A 15,298-nucleotide genomic window follows, 5' to 3' on the forward strand; every position below is an offset into this window, starting at 1 on the left:
TAAAGACCTCAAGGAGCAGAGAATCCTCCAGCAAGTGACCCGTGCCCCATGCTACAGAGGAAGGCGAAAAACCTCCAGGGCCTCTTCCAATCTGCCCTGGAGGAAAATTCCTTCCCGACCCCAAATATGGCGATCAGCTAAACCCTGAGCATATGGGCAAGATTCATCAGCCAGATACTACAGAAAATTCTTTCCCAGGTAACTTGGATCTTACCCCATCTAAAACCCATCACAGGCCATTGGGCCTATTTACCATGAATATTTAATTACCAAAACCATGTTATCCATCATACCATCTCCTCCATAAACTTATCGAGTTTAATCTTAAAGCAAGATAGATCTTTTGCCCCCACTACTTCCCTCGGAAGGCTATTCCAAAACTTCACTCCTCTGATGGTTAGAAACCTTCGTCTAATTTCTAATCTAAATTTCCTAGTGGCCAGTTTATATCCATTTGTTCTTGTGTCCACATTGGTACTGAGTTTAAATAATTCCTCTCCCTCTCTGGTATTTATCCCTCTGATATATTTATAGAGAGCAATCATATCTCCCCTCAGCCTTCTTTTAGTTAGGCTAAACAAGCCAAGCTCCCTGAGTCTCCTTTCATAAGACAAGTTTTCCATTCCTCGGATCATCCTAGTAGCCCTTCTCTGTACCTGTTCCAGTTTGAATTCATCCTTCTTAAACATTGGAGACCAGAACTGCACACAGTACTCCAGGTGAGGTCTCACCAGTGCCTTATATAACGGTACTAAAACCTCCTTATCCCTACTGGAAATACCTCTCCTGATGCATCCCAAGATGACATTAGCTTTTTTCACAGCCATATCACATTGGCAGCTCATAGTCATCCTATGATCAACCAATACTCCAAGGTCCTTTTCCTCCTCCGTTACTTCTAGTTGATGCGTCCCTAGCTTATAACTAAAATTCTTGTTATTAATCCCTAAATGCATGACCTTACACTTCTCACTATTAAATTTCATCCTATTCCTATTACTCCAGTTTACAAGGTCATCCAGATCCTCCTGTAGGGTATCCCTGTCCTTCTCTAAATTAGCAATACCTCCCAGCTTTGTATCATCTGCAAACTTTATTAGCACACTCCCACTTTTTGTGCCCAGGTCAGTAATAAAAAGATTAAATAAGATTGAATCAAAGATTGAATTAAATCTTTCACATTATAGAGAAAACAGTATGTAGTCTGGAAGTATAATTTAGGAAAACCTCATTCTGGGGACAAGTTAGTGATAGAAAGATAAAGGAGGTATCATTTGATTCATAAAATCTGCCATCATAATTTCAGTGGTGTCACCCTCTGCAGCATAGCAGGGGAGACTCACTCCCTTCCCTCAGCTCCGAGGTCCAGGTCCTCTGATTGGTGGAAATTTTGATAATATGTTGTCATTGGGAATGGACAGAGTTAGGTATCATTCAAGAGCCCTTTTTCCACTAACACAATGATACAAAACATGACACATCTATAATAAATATGTAGCTACACGCTTAAGAAACTGTTTAAAAGTCACCTTTTTAATTATAGTTTAACACAGGGTTGCATTGCTTACATAAAAATGACAATGATCTTGGCTAATACTAGGGAAGTTAGCCTGGACATGTAGGACTGAAAACATTTATTCATCAAAGTCACTGTTGGTGTTGTCTCCATCGGGGGCACAACAGCTACACACATTGTCAGGCTGATCTTTGTCTGTGCCGCACTCATACATCTCTATACAAGGCAGTTAACATCTGGCCTTTGTATACCAGCATTTGATTATCTGAAGGATTGATTCAGGAGCAGGTGTAAATGCACCTCTTGTCAGTGGCAGTTTTTTTCCATTTGTCTGCTTCTTGGAAAGCATCCACCCTTTGTAACTCAAAGTGTTGTAATGTTAGTCTTCAAATGGTAAATTTGGCATATGGACTCCTCTAGTGCATTTATGATCGCATCAGTGACTGTGTCAGCCGTGCTGAGCATCTTCAGAGTGAGGGAGAGAGCCTTAGCTGAATCGAATGCCTTCCAATAAAATAATTTGGTCTTTCCAGCCAAAGGCCTTGCAGGAGTGTTACATCCTGAAAGGGCATGGAAACCTGGCAGTGCGGTGGCTTTTGGTGGTCCAAGTGATAAGAACACATTGCTGGGGGATATATGGTGAGTTTGTTCCCCAGCAGCAAGCACTAAAACAATCTTGCAGAAATCTTGGGTAGGGTCTGACAGAGAGCACCACAACACCTATGTCTTGTGCAAAAATCCAGAGCTCCAGAGCACCTGTTTCTGTGGCACTGATAGCATGCAAAATAATGGTAGCGTCAGCCTCCTCATGGGAACTACGAAGAAACTCCCCAGAACGATGCAAGGCAGCAGCTTCATTACACCATGCAATGACAAAATTCTTTGAGTAATTCTTTGCATGCTGGAGTGTTTTTCCTGCAGGGTGTGCAGTTTGTGTGAGTATGAGATAGTAGCTTCATTGTGACATTGAAGATGTTCGTGGAGTCAATTATTTTGATTTGGACAGGCACAATACTACTGAGTCTCTTCTCTCTGGTAATATTTTTAATGATTCTTCTGCATACCTGTCAAACATGAGTTCTGGGCCTGTCAGGAAAAACAAGATCATGTGGGTGCTATTATGCCCACCAACTCCCCCAATGACTTTCATTGCTCTTTTTCATGTGCTGGGCCATTGTCTGAACCAACTGAACAGAAGGGAACTGGCAACCTTTAAACATCCCAATTTCCTTTTAGAAATTCATCTCGTATATCAGGGTCAGACTTTTCTACACCTCTTATTTCAGCGAGATACCAGGCAATCATTGCCGAATAGGTGGCTAAATCTAAATCAAAAAAGCATTTGACTAAATCTTCTAGTGCTGTGAGGTGCAAATTCCAATTAGCAGTCCTGACAGATGGAATAAAGAGCAGGAAAGACTCAACCATCTTAATGTATCACCGCACCATCCCGAAAGTTGGCTTTGTTGCTGACTCATCTTCTTCAAATTGCTTGACCCATTCTGTGATATTGAAGCTCTCCTTTGTGCACAATAGGTCATTGAGAGTGGAATGCACACTGGATGCAGGGAACAGGTCTCGTAAGTCCTGTTCCCTTTGGGAAATGACTTCAAACACATCTTTATGCTTTCCAAAGAAGACATCTAGGTAGCATTTTTTAAGGGCAGCAAGTGCTTGGGTGTGTTCTTTTATAGCATATCACAACTTTTTCCCTTTAAGAATTTGATTCACAGTACTGTCACTATGCAAAATACCTGGGGCCTCAGGAATGCCAGTGCCATCAACAAAGGAGCCAATTTCACATATCACTGTAAAGATGTGGAGTTAGACTGGATGATCTCCTGAGGTCTTTTCCAACCCTAATCTTCTATGATATTGGTTCACTTCTTATAGCATGTAAAGTGCCACCAAGCATTGTGTGTTTAACCAGTCTTCTGTGATATTATTCTCCACAAATTCAGCTACTGGTTGATGCCTAAAATGATCAAAACCAAAGTAAAAATGAGGATTTTGTAATAAATTACTTAAGGATTGTAATTAATTATATGATGTAAAGTATGATATGCAAATGTGTACATACTATTTGCAGATGGATTCCAGTAATTTCTGGCTGGATGCTGATGTTCAATCAGTGCCTCATTACAACTCCTTTGGCATAACAAACAAAGCTGATGATCAATACCTCTGAATCATTTATTTTTTGTAGATGATGGCGAATCAACTTGAAGCACTCCTTCCATTTATAGTAATCTGTAACACTAAAAAAACTAATCAGGTATCATGTTCTGAGCATTAACTGATAACACAGTACGGTCAGTCAAAGGCCACAGTTGAACTTTGTGAGGGCTGCAAGTTTGACATGCATGTATTAAAAAAAAGTTGGCTTTTAAACATTTTCTCAAATATGTATCTACATCATTGTTCTAAGTTTGTAATGTTTGGTGCCACTGTCTTTGTGGGAGAAAAGGGCTTTTAAATGTTACCCAATGCAATCCGTTTCCTATGACACTGTATTATCAAAATTTCCAAAAAACAGAGGAACTAGAGGTTGGAAGTAGTGGGGGAAGGGCCAGTGACACGACCTCCTCCTTCTCCCCCTCCCCCCCTTCATGCTGCAGCGGGTGACACCATTGAAATGATGATTCTATAGATATTTATGAATCAAATGATATCTCTCTTTCCTTTCTCTCATTAACTTGCCCCTGGAATTACTCATGGTCCACACTAATTTTTCAATACTGGGATGAATAATTATTGTATGCATTAATGTAGCAGTTCCCTCTCCTCTTTTTTCTTCCCATTTTTGCTTGCTTTGTCACCTATGCTACATACTGCGACCACTTAAACAATATGGCGGAAGTCGGTATATAACCCAAATCCTCCTCCTGACACGTGTACTGGTTGTGGTTCATTCCATTAAAAAGATAGTAGTGTGGGTGGAGACAGAGAAACAAACTGAAGTATCAAATATCAGAATATTTTATGCCAGAAAAAAGATGTAATCTGGGGTCAGAATTAAATTCTGTTTCGTGGTGTCAAACAGTCTTAATGTCCAGTATACTATATTTTTAACAAGGTGGCTTCTGGTAGGATGAACTTTTTGTTCAAAGGACAGACGTGTCAGTCTAGGCAAGTGTATTTTTTTTTAAAGATATATAATGTTAATTTATGCTTTTTTCTTCCCTAATCAGCAATCAGGCAAGAACTGAGCAAGTCAAATACTGCATAGAAAGACTAGGACTAAGCCAATGTGACTCTTTCACTTGGTATAAAGTCAACTACATTTTGTGAGCTGTTAGAAGAAAACGGAGACGAACACTTGGAAGGAGGGGAAAACGACATTCTGAAAACTTTCAGACACATCACTCTGGTGATATGCTTTTTCCTTCCTAGTTTGCTGCTTTTTTCTGACCTTTACAACAGGGTGGAAAAGAGTCTTAAAAGTTACTGTAATGATTATGCAGAAATTCCCACATTTGTCAGACAAGATCACAGTGCATTGAGATGTTCTCATGTCAAGATAAAATTGCACATATTTCAGAATTCATTGTTAACACAAAAAAGGAGAAAAGCTTGGGAAGGCTTTTCAGAGAGGTTTTCTTTATTAATGAAGGATTTAGCAAGCTATCCTGTTGTACTGCAAATGTATCTCAGGTTTGTCTTCCTGTCATATTTGATATTTCCATTAATAACGTCAAAGAGCAGATATGTAAGTTCATATCACAAAATATGAAATAATTAGAAATGTATGCTTTAAAGGGCAATATCACCTAGAAAGCGAGGGTATATCAAGTTTTTGGAATTTTATGATAGGAAGCCTCTCTAGTTAGCCTTCATGCAATTTTGTAAACAAAAAAGCAAGCAGAGATGTAGATGCCTTCCTAAATTGTTACAATGCTTTACCAAATCTAAGACTTCTACATAATACAAACCAGTGGTCAAAAGTAAATCATTAGTATGTTGTAGATTTACAGTAGATTTTCAGGCTGCTTTTTTTTTTTTTTTTTTTTTTTTAAAGATTTATGCATGTGGACATTTTTCTAAGGTTAACACAACACAATCAGCTTTTTAATTAAACAAAAAACATTGCATGTCATAAATATTAAGTAGCCTTTTTCATTTTTAAGGCTTAATTAATGCCAAGGAAAAGAGTTGAGGCGGGAGGAGGGGAAGGCGATAGTTTCGGTTTAAAACTATTTTTTATTAATTTCTGCACTATTTTTCCTCATATTACATGCATGTGTAATAATGAGGAAAATTTTGTGACTTTTATAAGTAACCATGTTAACAGAACCAGGTACTTAATCCTTTTGGTATCATTTCTTGAGTTATTTGTATTTCCGATTCAATAATGGTTCTAAAACTCCCATCTCCCTTCTGTTTCATTTCTTAGCTTGGTCAAAATCCAAGTCGATTTAAATTTATCAGCGATTACCAGTGATGCACCTGTGGTAGTACAGGATGCACAACAATTACCTGCTCCTGTATTCTCTGAGGCTGCTTTTTGACTCTCTGAGGAAACAAGGGCAAGGGCTATGATGGAGCATTAGAGCACAAGGTCACAGCAGAAAAAGAAAAAGGGAAGCAAAAGAACAGTAGTGGGGCAGCATTAGCTTTAGTGAACAACGTGAGAACTTTTCAGGGGAGATGACACTTTCCCCTTTCCCATGGTTTAAAAATGTGTTAAAACACATATATGTGCAATATATGCAAATCATATATGCAAATCTTATTTTAAACTAATAAAATTCAGTGGAATAAAAATCCTGCAAGTCAGATCCGTAATGCTTTGAAAATATTGTGGATCAAAATCTGCACTTTTTCATTGCATCTTGAATTTTTCCAAGCTGTAATAGTGCCATATTTGCTTTTCTATACTGCTGATTAGAAAAAAAATTACCTGTGGTTTTGAAGGCATTGTTCGTGTTACAGCTTACTTAGCTCCATTCATAGAACAAAAGTTTTAAATGGCATATGCTCCTAAGTGCTGGAAACCAAAGCAAATCAACAGCACTTTCTGCTTCTGAAAGGCTTGAATGAAGGAATTTTTCTCCAGTTTAAACATGTTCCTGTTTCTATAGAGACTCGAATTGTAAACTTGTTCTACAATGGAAATATTACCTAAATCAGTATATAATTATTTTTCCAAAAACTGATTATCTTTCTTCATGCATTAGTGAAGGCATTAAACGAATTGCAGCAAGCTCAAAATAAAAGGAGGCATTTTCATCTTTGATACCTTTTGTTTTTGCAAACATTTTAACATTAAGAAAGTTTATTCTTGTCAGAAATCATGTTTGATTTTGTTTGTTAAGGAAGTTCAAGAGTAGCCTGCTAGAAATGTAATGGGAATAAGTGGTCCAAAGTAGTAATAAACAATTAAACTGTCAGACGGGGGGAGGGGGGAGAGGAAGAAACCTGGTTTATGCACTAAACATTTGTGCCTTGGTCTAAAATTAACATGATTTCTGTTTAAAAGAAAGAAGAGCAGATGTCTTTTTTTGGCTGTTTCTACATACATACTTTACATAATCTCATGTTGCTGAATTGGTCCTTTCCAGAAAATTTGATTGAATTAAAGCTTACTGTAACCAGTTGCTGTCATACTGACAGTTATGCCATTGCCAGAGATTTCCGTAATTAAAATGAACTACAGAAGCTAAGATTATTTTGCTCACTGTTGAAATAAGTTCTTTAAAAACCATATTATGATGGTTCTGTGCTTTTGTACAGTGGATGTCTGAAACTGAGTACAGTTTAGGAGATCCTTTCTAATTCCAGGAAGGTATTGCTTTCCTCAACACTGTGATCTGATCTGTGATAAATCTGTGCTATACACAAGTGGCTAACAAGTCAGTTGCAAACAAACTGAATGTATAAATCTTAGTGCTGGTGCTGAAATCTCTTCAGATAGTTGTCATGATTTCAAGTTCATTGTTTAAAAAAGTTTTCAAGCATCAAGTGTCAATCAAAACTGAAGATGAAACACTAATGAATGTTGAATTTTCATGCATTTAGGTTTATCTCCTTTTTAGTTTTCAGTTCATTCTCTGCTATTTTTACCATATTTGTGTCATTTTAAATTTCTTACATGCTAACTTTGTTTTGTTTGAGCGAATGAAATAAAATTGCAATATATATATATGTTGCCACCATTCATTTGCGGAGCTTGATAAATGGTAAATCTAGAAGATTCTGTTGTAATTCCTAAATGGGTCTTACTGAAATGCAAAAAATACCTTTTTAGTCTATGATTTTACCACTTGATAGTTTACATATTGCTGTTCTGTGTATAAATTTCAAGGGATTTTTTTTTTTTAAATGCTTGCTCTACAAAGAATGTTATCAAAGGGAGTTTGGAAAATTATGAATGAAAAACTATTGTACATAAATTCAAGACGGTTGTTGTCAGTCTTGCTTTGTTGATCCCCTTTATTGGTCTGACTCGGCACAGGCTATTGCCCTTATGTCCAAGAAAATGCTATGAAAAAAATCTAGATTGAACTTTCCCAACCTTTTCTCTGCTGTGTTTCCCCGTGTAACAAAATATTTAAACTCTAGTAATAAAGAAACCCCACCCTTAAAGATTCACATTGCTGTGCAGAAGGCTGGAAAAATCTTGCCTGACAAGTTTAACATATACTCCAAGTAACTGTTCAAATATTATTTGTTGGATTCGAGCCTTGAGACTAACATTTCTCTACTCTCCATTTTATTCCATTTAGGAAACATTGATTTCTTTCCTCCACTTACCTCTTGTATCTTATGGGAGCACAAAGCAATACAGGCTTGCTTGCTTGCTTGCTTTGTTTTCACAAACCGCCTTGATACCTTCTGTACAGTCCTGAAAACAAAGGTTTAATGAATCTGTGCTCCCTCTGCTGACTGCCTCTCAAGCACCAGGCTACAAATGTCATATGAATTAACTGTGACAGTTTTTTAGCAGTGGCTATTTAAGATTTTTATTGGTACATTAATGCTATTGTTTAAAAAAATTCTCCTATCAGATAGCAATTTCAAGATGGGTCAAGCCCTAGGCCTAGGTTACTTAAATGTCCCCTTGCTCTTGGGAGCAAAAACTGAAAAGACCCTCATGTTCTCAATCATTTTTTAAAAAGTTAAATGAAAAACTTTCATTTGGCCCTTTTAAGTACAAAGAATTGTGTACATGAAGTCTCATATTGTAGAAAAGTACTTCACAATAACTTAATCTTTAACTTGTCTTTCTTTAAAAACCTATGCTCACAAAATGCAAATTCAAGACTGCACTGCTGAAGTGTAAGTTTTAATCATGTGTATATACTTAGAGGGTGCTGAGTATTCCCAGCAAGGTATGGGAGGTGCAAGGGCACAGGATATATGTAATAGGCATGTGGTGGCTGTATTATACAATTTTATCTGAAGCTCTCCAAAAGCAATTTTTAAAGATATGCATTAAACCTTTAGCTACAAGTGTCAGGATTATCAACTAGGTACTGAAACAATGTCAAGAAATCCTATCCACTGTTGTCAAAGAGCTGTTAAAATACAATAAACAACAGCTCAGACAGGAAGACAGAGGTGTCTAATTCTGAATAAATTAATCAATTATATCAAAATTGGTAAAAAGAAAAGGAGTACTTGTGTAGCTGACGAAAGCTTATGCTCAAATAAATTTGTTATTCTCTAAGGTGCCACAAGTACTCCTTTTCTTTTTGCGAATACAGACTAACATGGCTGTGACTCTGAAACCTATCAAAATTGGTAACATTCTCTTGGCATAATCACGTGAAATATGACTATAAATGCAAGGCTAATTGCAATGCAATGCTGTTGCTTTTGAGCGTGATTATTTTACCAACCAAATATGAAGCTCACAAAATAGAAAGAGGATCTTCATAATTTTCCATGGGCCAGTGGAGAAGGAAGGAAGGATTGGGTGGGGGAACAAAAAAAAAAAAAAAAGCTTTCCAGAATCATCTGTGTATCATGCTGTGACTGACATGATCTTTCCCTTTGAGGCACTGGGAACTTTCCTAAACATATCCTGTTGGGGTTGAGCCTGTTATTTGTGACAAGAGGCAGGTGGAAAAGAGCTGGTTTCAATTAGAGTTAAGAGTGTGATGCAGTTGAAAAAGAAATTAAAGTTGTCTCAAGCTATTTCTTTTAATGGGGAAAGTTTTATATACAGAAACATTGAGAATTAAATGAACTTGCATCCCATGGGAAATCAAGGAAGATTTTGGATGAAGGTGCTACATTGCTAATATATTGCTTGAAAATCTAAGACAAAAATCAGCCTGTATTTCTACAGACAACTAATTTGTGCTTATAATCAAAAGGCATTTCCGTGATTCGGGTTTCTGATCTGGTATCTCACCTTATTTCTTAAGGAGGAGTTAACTCAAAGAGAAGAATATAAGTTATTGAAATGAAATGAATTATTTAGCTTGATTGTCTAATCAGTAATATCTAATGTATAGTGTTATTGCTTGAGATAATGCGGATTGCGTAGTCTAATGAAAGTTTTAAGGACTGCAATTCAGGATAGATCCACTAAACAAAACTTTTAAACTAGTCAGATGTAGTTATAACTCATTTGGTAACATGGCTTAAGCTTGGCAACCAACATCACCTGTCACTGGAAGAAAAATGGTAAATTTAAGTTTTTCGTGCTGCCAGCCATAATGATGGTACGGAAGGTCAAGCAGCTGTCCTGCTTAACTAATCTCTCAGAGTTTATAAATGGAGTGTAAATGTCCCCATAGTGAACAAATGCTTTTCCTAAGACAGTTTCTTGTGGAACCTGGAGTCCTACATTTTGTTAATCTAATGTTGTTGTACCCAGTGTCGCACCTTTATGAGCCATTGCATAGCATTAAAATGGAAGGCATCCAGAGCAGTTAGTAGGAGCACACTCAATTTCTGTTGCACAGCTGCTCTACTTACTCATCACTAATGGGTTAATGCCCCCACGCATGGAATTTGGAGGCTCCAGCACTAAGCTCTGCCCTTCTGCTCAGGCCACCAGATTTTCTCCCCCCAACGGTGGTATAAGTTGGCAGTTAAATTTCTTCTGACAGTTTTGGTATATAGCTTCAATTTCATTCATTTTTTGTGCAAAAGCAATATATAATCTTTCTCTTCCTCCTGGATCAGGAATTTGGCAGCATGATTGTTTCAACTACCTGGATCTGCCACTAGCAGTAGTCCTCTTTAGGACTTCATGCCAGTATGTGGGCAGAGAAGTGTTGCACTGCAAATACTGGGCTAAATCTAAGCAATGTTCCCTATGTGAGGCAGCATTTAAAGTCTCTGGAGAGGATAAATTATGCCTGACTACTGTTCACAGCTAGCTGACCCTCATGTTGCCAGGCCAAGGAGCTCAGAGTCAGACTGGCATGTTGGGTTTCCCCCACCCTGAAGAGCCATGACTCCAAAGCAGAAAAACCTCATCAGGAGCTTCTGAGCATTTCCAGAAGAGAGTCTAAGGACAAGGAGGATGCTATCTGGGCAATTCAGGGCATAAGTCTTGAAACAGACTCTGGCTGGAGTGGGGAAGTACCTGTCAAAGGATCTGAAGTCAGCCTTTCCCCCAGGTACTGAGGGGGTCCTCAGATCCCTGAGGAAAGAAGCAGGGTTGCTACAGAGCTCCCTTTCTTCTCACTATGAATTGGGAGCTTCTTGTGATGCTTAGGGGTAAGTCTTGTAAACTCCAGTCCCAAAATGGCAAAAGCAAGCGTCACCTTTGCAAGACAGCAGTGAGTATTGTTAATGAACAAGTGCGATAACAAGCTAGGGGTTAAACCCCTTCTCCTTGCGCCTCCCCCATCGAGGGATTGTTTGCTGGAGCTTTTTGCTTCCACAGAGAGTCTCTCAGTGTTTTCGATCAAGCTCACTGCCCCTCCCCCACCCTGCAGCATGTCTGGACATGCAGAGAAACCAGTCACCTCTGTGACCTTTCCTTCAGGCTGCAGTGTAATGGGAATTGTGCCTTCTGACTCTCACTTTGCCAAGGAAAGGGGCTCAGATTTCAGGCAGTAGCAGCAGGATGGGAGGAGTTGTGTCTGCTAATCATCAGCCGTAAGTGCTTGCACAGCCAAGGAGAGGTGCTCAGAGTCTGAATGGCGGGCAGGGGTCTCACCCCTTCCCCTGCTCCACAGGCTGGCTCCATACTTCAGCCAGTCTGTGACCAGAGCAGAGGCACATAAAGACTCCCACTCCCCACAAAGCTGCACCGTTGTGGGGATTACAGAAGGGTAAGTGAGAAATCTCTTCCGATGTTCAAAATGACTCCTTATTTACTGAGTAAAGCCCTGAGTAACTCTACCCCTCTTGCAGTACTTGAGTGTTAAACAGCCTGGGGAGCAGGCCTTTTAATCTCCTGGGGCCATCTAGCCAGCTACTTCCACAGTCTAGGTACTAGTATCAGTACCCCTCCTCAATGAAGAGATTCCCCAAGGCAGGATGAGCAGCCTGCTACCCTCCCCCTGTAAACATCCAGGAGAAAAATCACCCCAAACAAAACAAACCGCCACCAACTGTTAGGACTTTTTCAGGAAAGGAGGCAGGTGGCTTGCAATGTCCTGATTAATATTAATAAAATCTTTCCTTTCAGCTCTTATTAGGTGGTTTCCCATATACTGCCTCCTCTGACAAACTCATAAGATCCAAATGAGGACTACTGGTTAAAACCAAATGTTAAACTAAAATGTTAAAAAGGCTCAAAGCAGTCACTTTATGAGGCCTGTCAGTCCTTATTCTCAAAGGAAACCTGCACAACACTTCCAAAAGATGAGCCTAGGACCTTAGATTCATAACATTGCTAGACACAAAATCATGGACTGAACATTGGATTTATGGCTTATTACCACAATCCCACTAACAGTGCCCCCCCCAGCTGCCTTCCTTGCCCCCCTATGGCTGTAGGAGTCTTAATGGATCATTTAATCTTGAATAGTCCATTGAAATAGGTGTTAACTACTTATGCTGAACAATCTTTTCCACCTTGTATTTACCTGTGACGTTCTGAGTATGTTTCCCAGACCTAGAGTGACCAGATGTACGATTTTATAGGGCCAGTCCCGATATTTGGGGCTTTGTCTTGTATAGGCGCTTATTACCCACTACCCCATCCCGATTTTTCACACTTGCTGTCTGGTCACCCTACCCAGACCTAAAGAAGAGTTCCATGTAAGCTCAGCAGCTTGTTTCTCTCACCAACAGAAGTTGGTCCACTAAAAGACATTACCTCATCCATCTTGTCTCTCACATAAAAGACAAAGACAGTTCCTAGGATTTGGGAGCCAAAGTTTGGTGTAACAGTAGCACCACCAGTGAGACATTCACACTTTCATAAGTAGATTGCCTTCTAAAATACCCCACAGAGTATAAAAGCGAGGACATGCTACGCAGCAATTTCAAAACCTGAGCTATTGCCAGTCAGACCAAAGATTTTTCATATATTAAGAAAAGCCTACTTGGTGGCAAGCATGTAGCTCAGGGATTCTCAAAGGTTTGTACTGGTGACCCATTTCACATAGCAAGCCTCTAAGTGTACCCCAACATAAATACTTTTTTTATCTGGTTATAACACCATTATAAATGCTGGAGGCAAAGTGGGGTTTGGGGTGGAGACTGACAGCTCGTGACCCCCCACATAACCTCACGACCCCCTGAGGAGTCCCAACCCCCCAGTTTGAGAACCCCTGATGTAGCTCATTGTCTAGGGATCTAATCCTTGCTTAAAGTAAGATGTCTTGCATTCTGCTCTGTCAAATCCTTGATGTTAAGCAGTGTCTTCTAACTTGGTTACAAGGAAGCCATGTTACTTCCGTACACAGTCAGTCATTCTAAACAGTTATCTTGTGCATAAACTTACAGGAAACTTACTGTTTGGGGAAACACTAGATATATTAGTAACTGAGCTAGCAGAGAGACCTCAGTCCGCACTATCAAAGCCATTGTAGCAATGTGTTGGTGGGTTATTACCAACACCAAGGGTAGCCAAGAAAGGACTATTACCCTGGCAGAGGGAAAAATCTGGAGCAGAAGTCTCTGAGGAAACCTAGATGCGTTTTTTTCATTTATCAACAAAATTCTCAGCATGACAAAGAACAAACAAGCATTTGTGTATAAGAACTCATAGTTCCCACATAAGACTCTTACTTCCGATCCATATCTACAGGCATAACACCTTGAACACCATAGATTTTTGTCTAATCTCTGAAGCTAAACTGGCTGTGGTTAATACTTGGATGGGAGACCAGGCAGGGAATGCCAGATGCTTCTCTGCACCTGGAGTTTTAATAGCTGGTACTAGTTGAATGAAGACTCAGGCCACAAGTTTCACACCTATATCCATGTATAGCACTATCCAGAAAAACAGACCCATAACTGGATGGCTACTAAAAAGGATTCATACCCACCAGTTGTCCAAAATTGAGAGCTTTTGAACCCAGTACACAGTATTGTTCACCCAGGGGTCAATACAGGGCTCTGGCCATAATTGTGCCATCATGGTAAACGTTTGAAAAGATCCGAAACTCCATTGCATAAGTTGTTTCCTGGCAGTGATCATCTTTAGCCAAGTATCTCCAGTGACTAGGATTGCTAATGCTATGTATCAGCTTCATCCTCTGAGTGGGTTTCTTGAAATGTACTTGCAGAAATTTCTTCTCAGGCTTGGAATCATGCACCGAATACAAAGCCAACCCAGTTTTCAGTCTAGGCCCTTGCAGTACTCATTATGGATGCAAGCCTTGCAGAAGCATACTTGCAAGACAAATTTCCAAAATCTCAAACCACATATCCTTTTAGTTCTCCTCAACCGCTCTATCAGTGGCATGTCTGAATAAAAATATAAACAGGCCATATGGGATCAGACCAGTGGTTCATCGAGTGTAGTTCCTATCTATGATAGTGCTTAGTACCAGCTGGTTCAGAAGATGAGGCAGGAAGCCACATACCAGGCAACGATGGTGCAGGCGGAGGAAGTTTTTTCTTACCTCCTGTTTACAGTAGTCTTTTGTTTGAGGCATGAGTATTTATATCCTTTCCAAAACCAGGGTGTAAACAGAGAGAAAATCTCCTCTGCAACAATGAAAATAATGTCCTGAGCAGAAAAGAATCAGCAGCCTTTCAAGAAAGTTCAGATAAAGAATACAGGAAAAGGGAGAATTGAAATCCTCCCAGTCCTCCCAGAAGGCACTTGAGAATAGTGCAATGGAGGTCCGTCAGCTGTCTAGCCTGCAGAAAACACCATAACTCATGAAACATGAACTCCTTTTTCATACAAATCTGGATGACCTATGTAACAACCCAGGAATCAGAAGCGAAGTGCAATTCAGGAGGGATTCTCCATTAGCCTATGTTGGGTATCCTGACAGAATTTAACCAGCAAATTTCATTCAATAATCTGTTCAAATTATATTCCTGGTGCAAAGGGAAACAGTAAACTGTTTGGAGCAAAGACTGTTTGTTTTGTATGGTGCCAGCACCAGAGGGTCCTGACCTTTAGATGCTAGTGTAATACAAATATAATAAGATTCTAGTGATTTCAGCTACACTAGAGTATCTCCATTATTGTTGATTGGAGTCCTTCAACAAAGCATCACAAAAACATAAGTACCAGCCTTACTTGCATTCCATAGGAAGGCACATCAGACTCTACATCTGAGAATCATCAGATGTCAAGATTAATCAGAATGACAGCCCTGTGGCTGACTGGCTTTTCTAGTTGCCATTACCTCAGAAAAACAGTGTTTGGAATTAGTTCGTCTAAGAGTACAAGAACCACATTAC

The 15,298-nt window shown here is 39.4% G+C and overlaps 1 protein-coding gene across 2 annotated transcripts in view; it reads left to right on the plus strand.

Annotated features, from left to right (window-relative positions):
- The window catches only part of ENAH (ENAH actin regulator), a 172,909-nt gene extending 165,284 nt beyond the window's left edge, over positions 1–7,625 (plus strand). For both annotated transcript variants that reach the window (XM_077811921.1, XM_077811923.1), the window contains one exon: positions 4,708–7,625. In XM_077811921.1, the coding sequence (XP_077668047.1) occupies positions 4,708–4,745 (38 nt within the window). In that variant the 3' untranslated portion in view covers positions 4,746–7,625. The remainder of the gene's footprint in view (positions 1–4,707) is intronic.
- Positions 7,626–15,298: the final 7,673 nt, after the last annotated feature.

Source organism: Eretmochelys imbricata, chromosome 3 (assembly GCF_965152235.1).
Source record: "Eretmochelys imbricata isolate rEreImb1 chromosome 3, rEreImb1.hap1, whole genome shotgun sequence".
Classification (NCBI taxonomy): domain Eukaryota; kingdom Metazoa; phylum Chordata; order Testudines; family Cheloniidae; genus Eretmochelys; species Eretmochelys imbricata.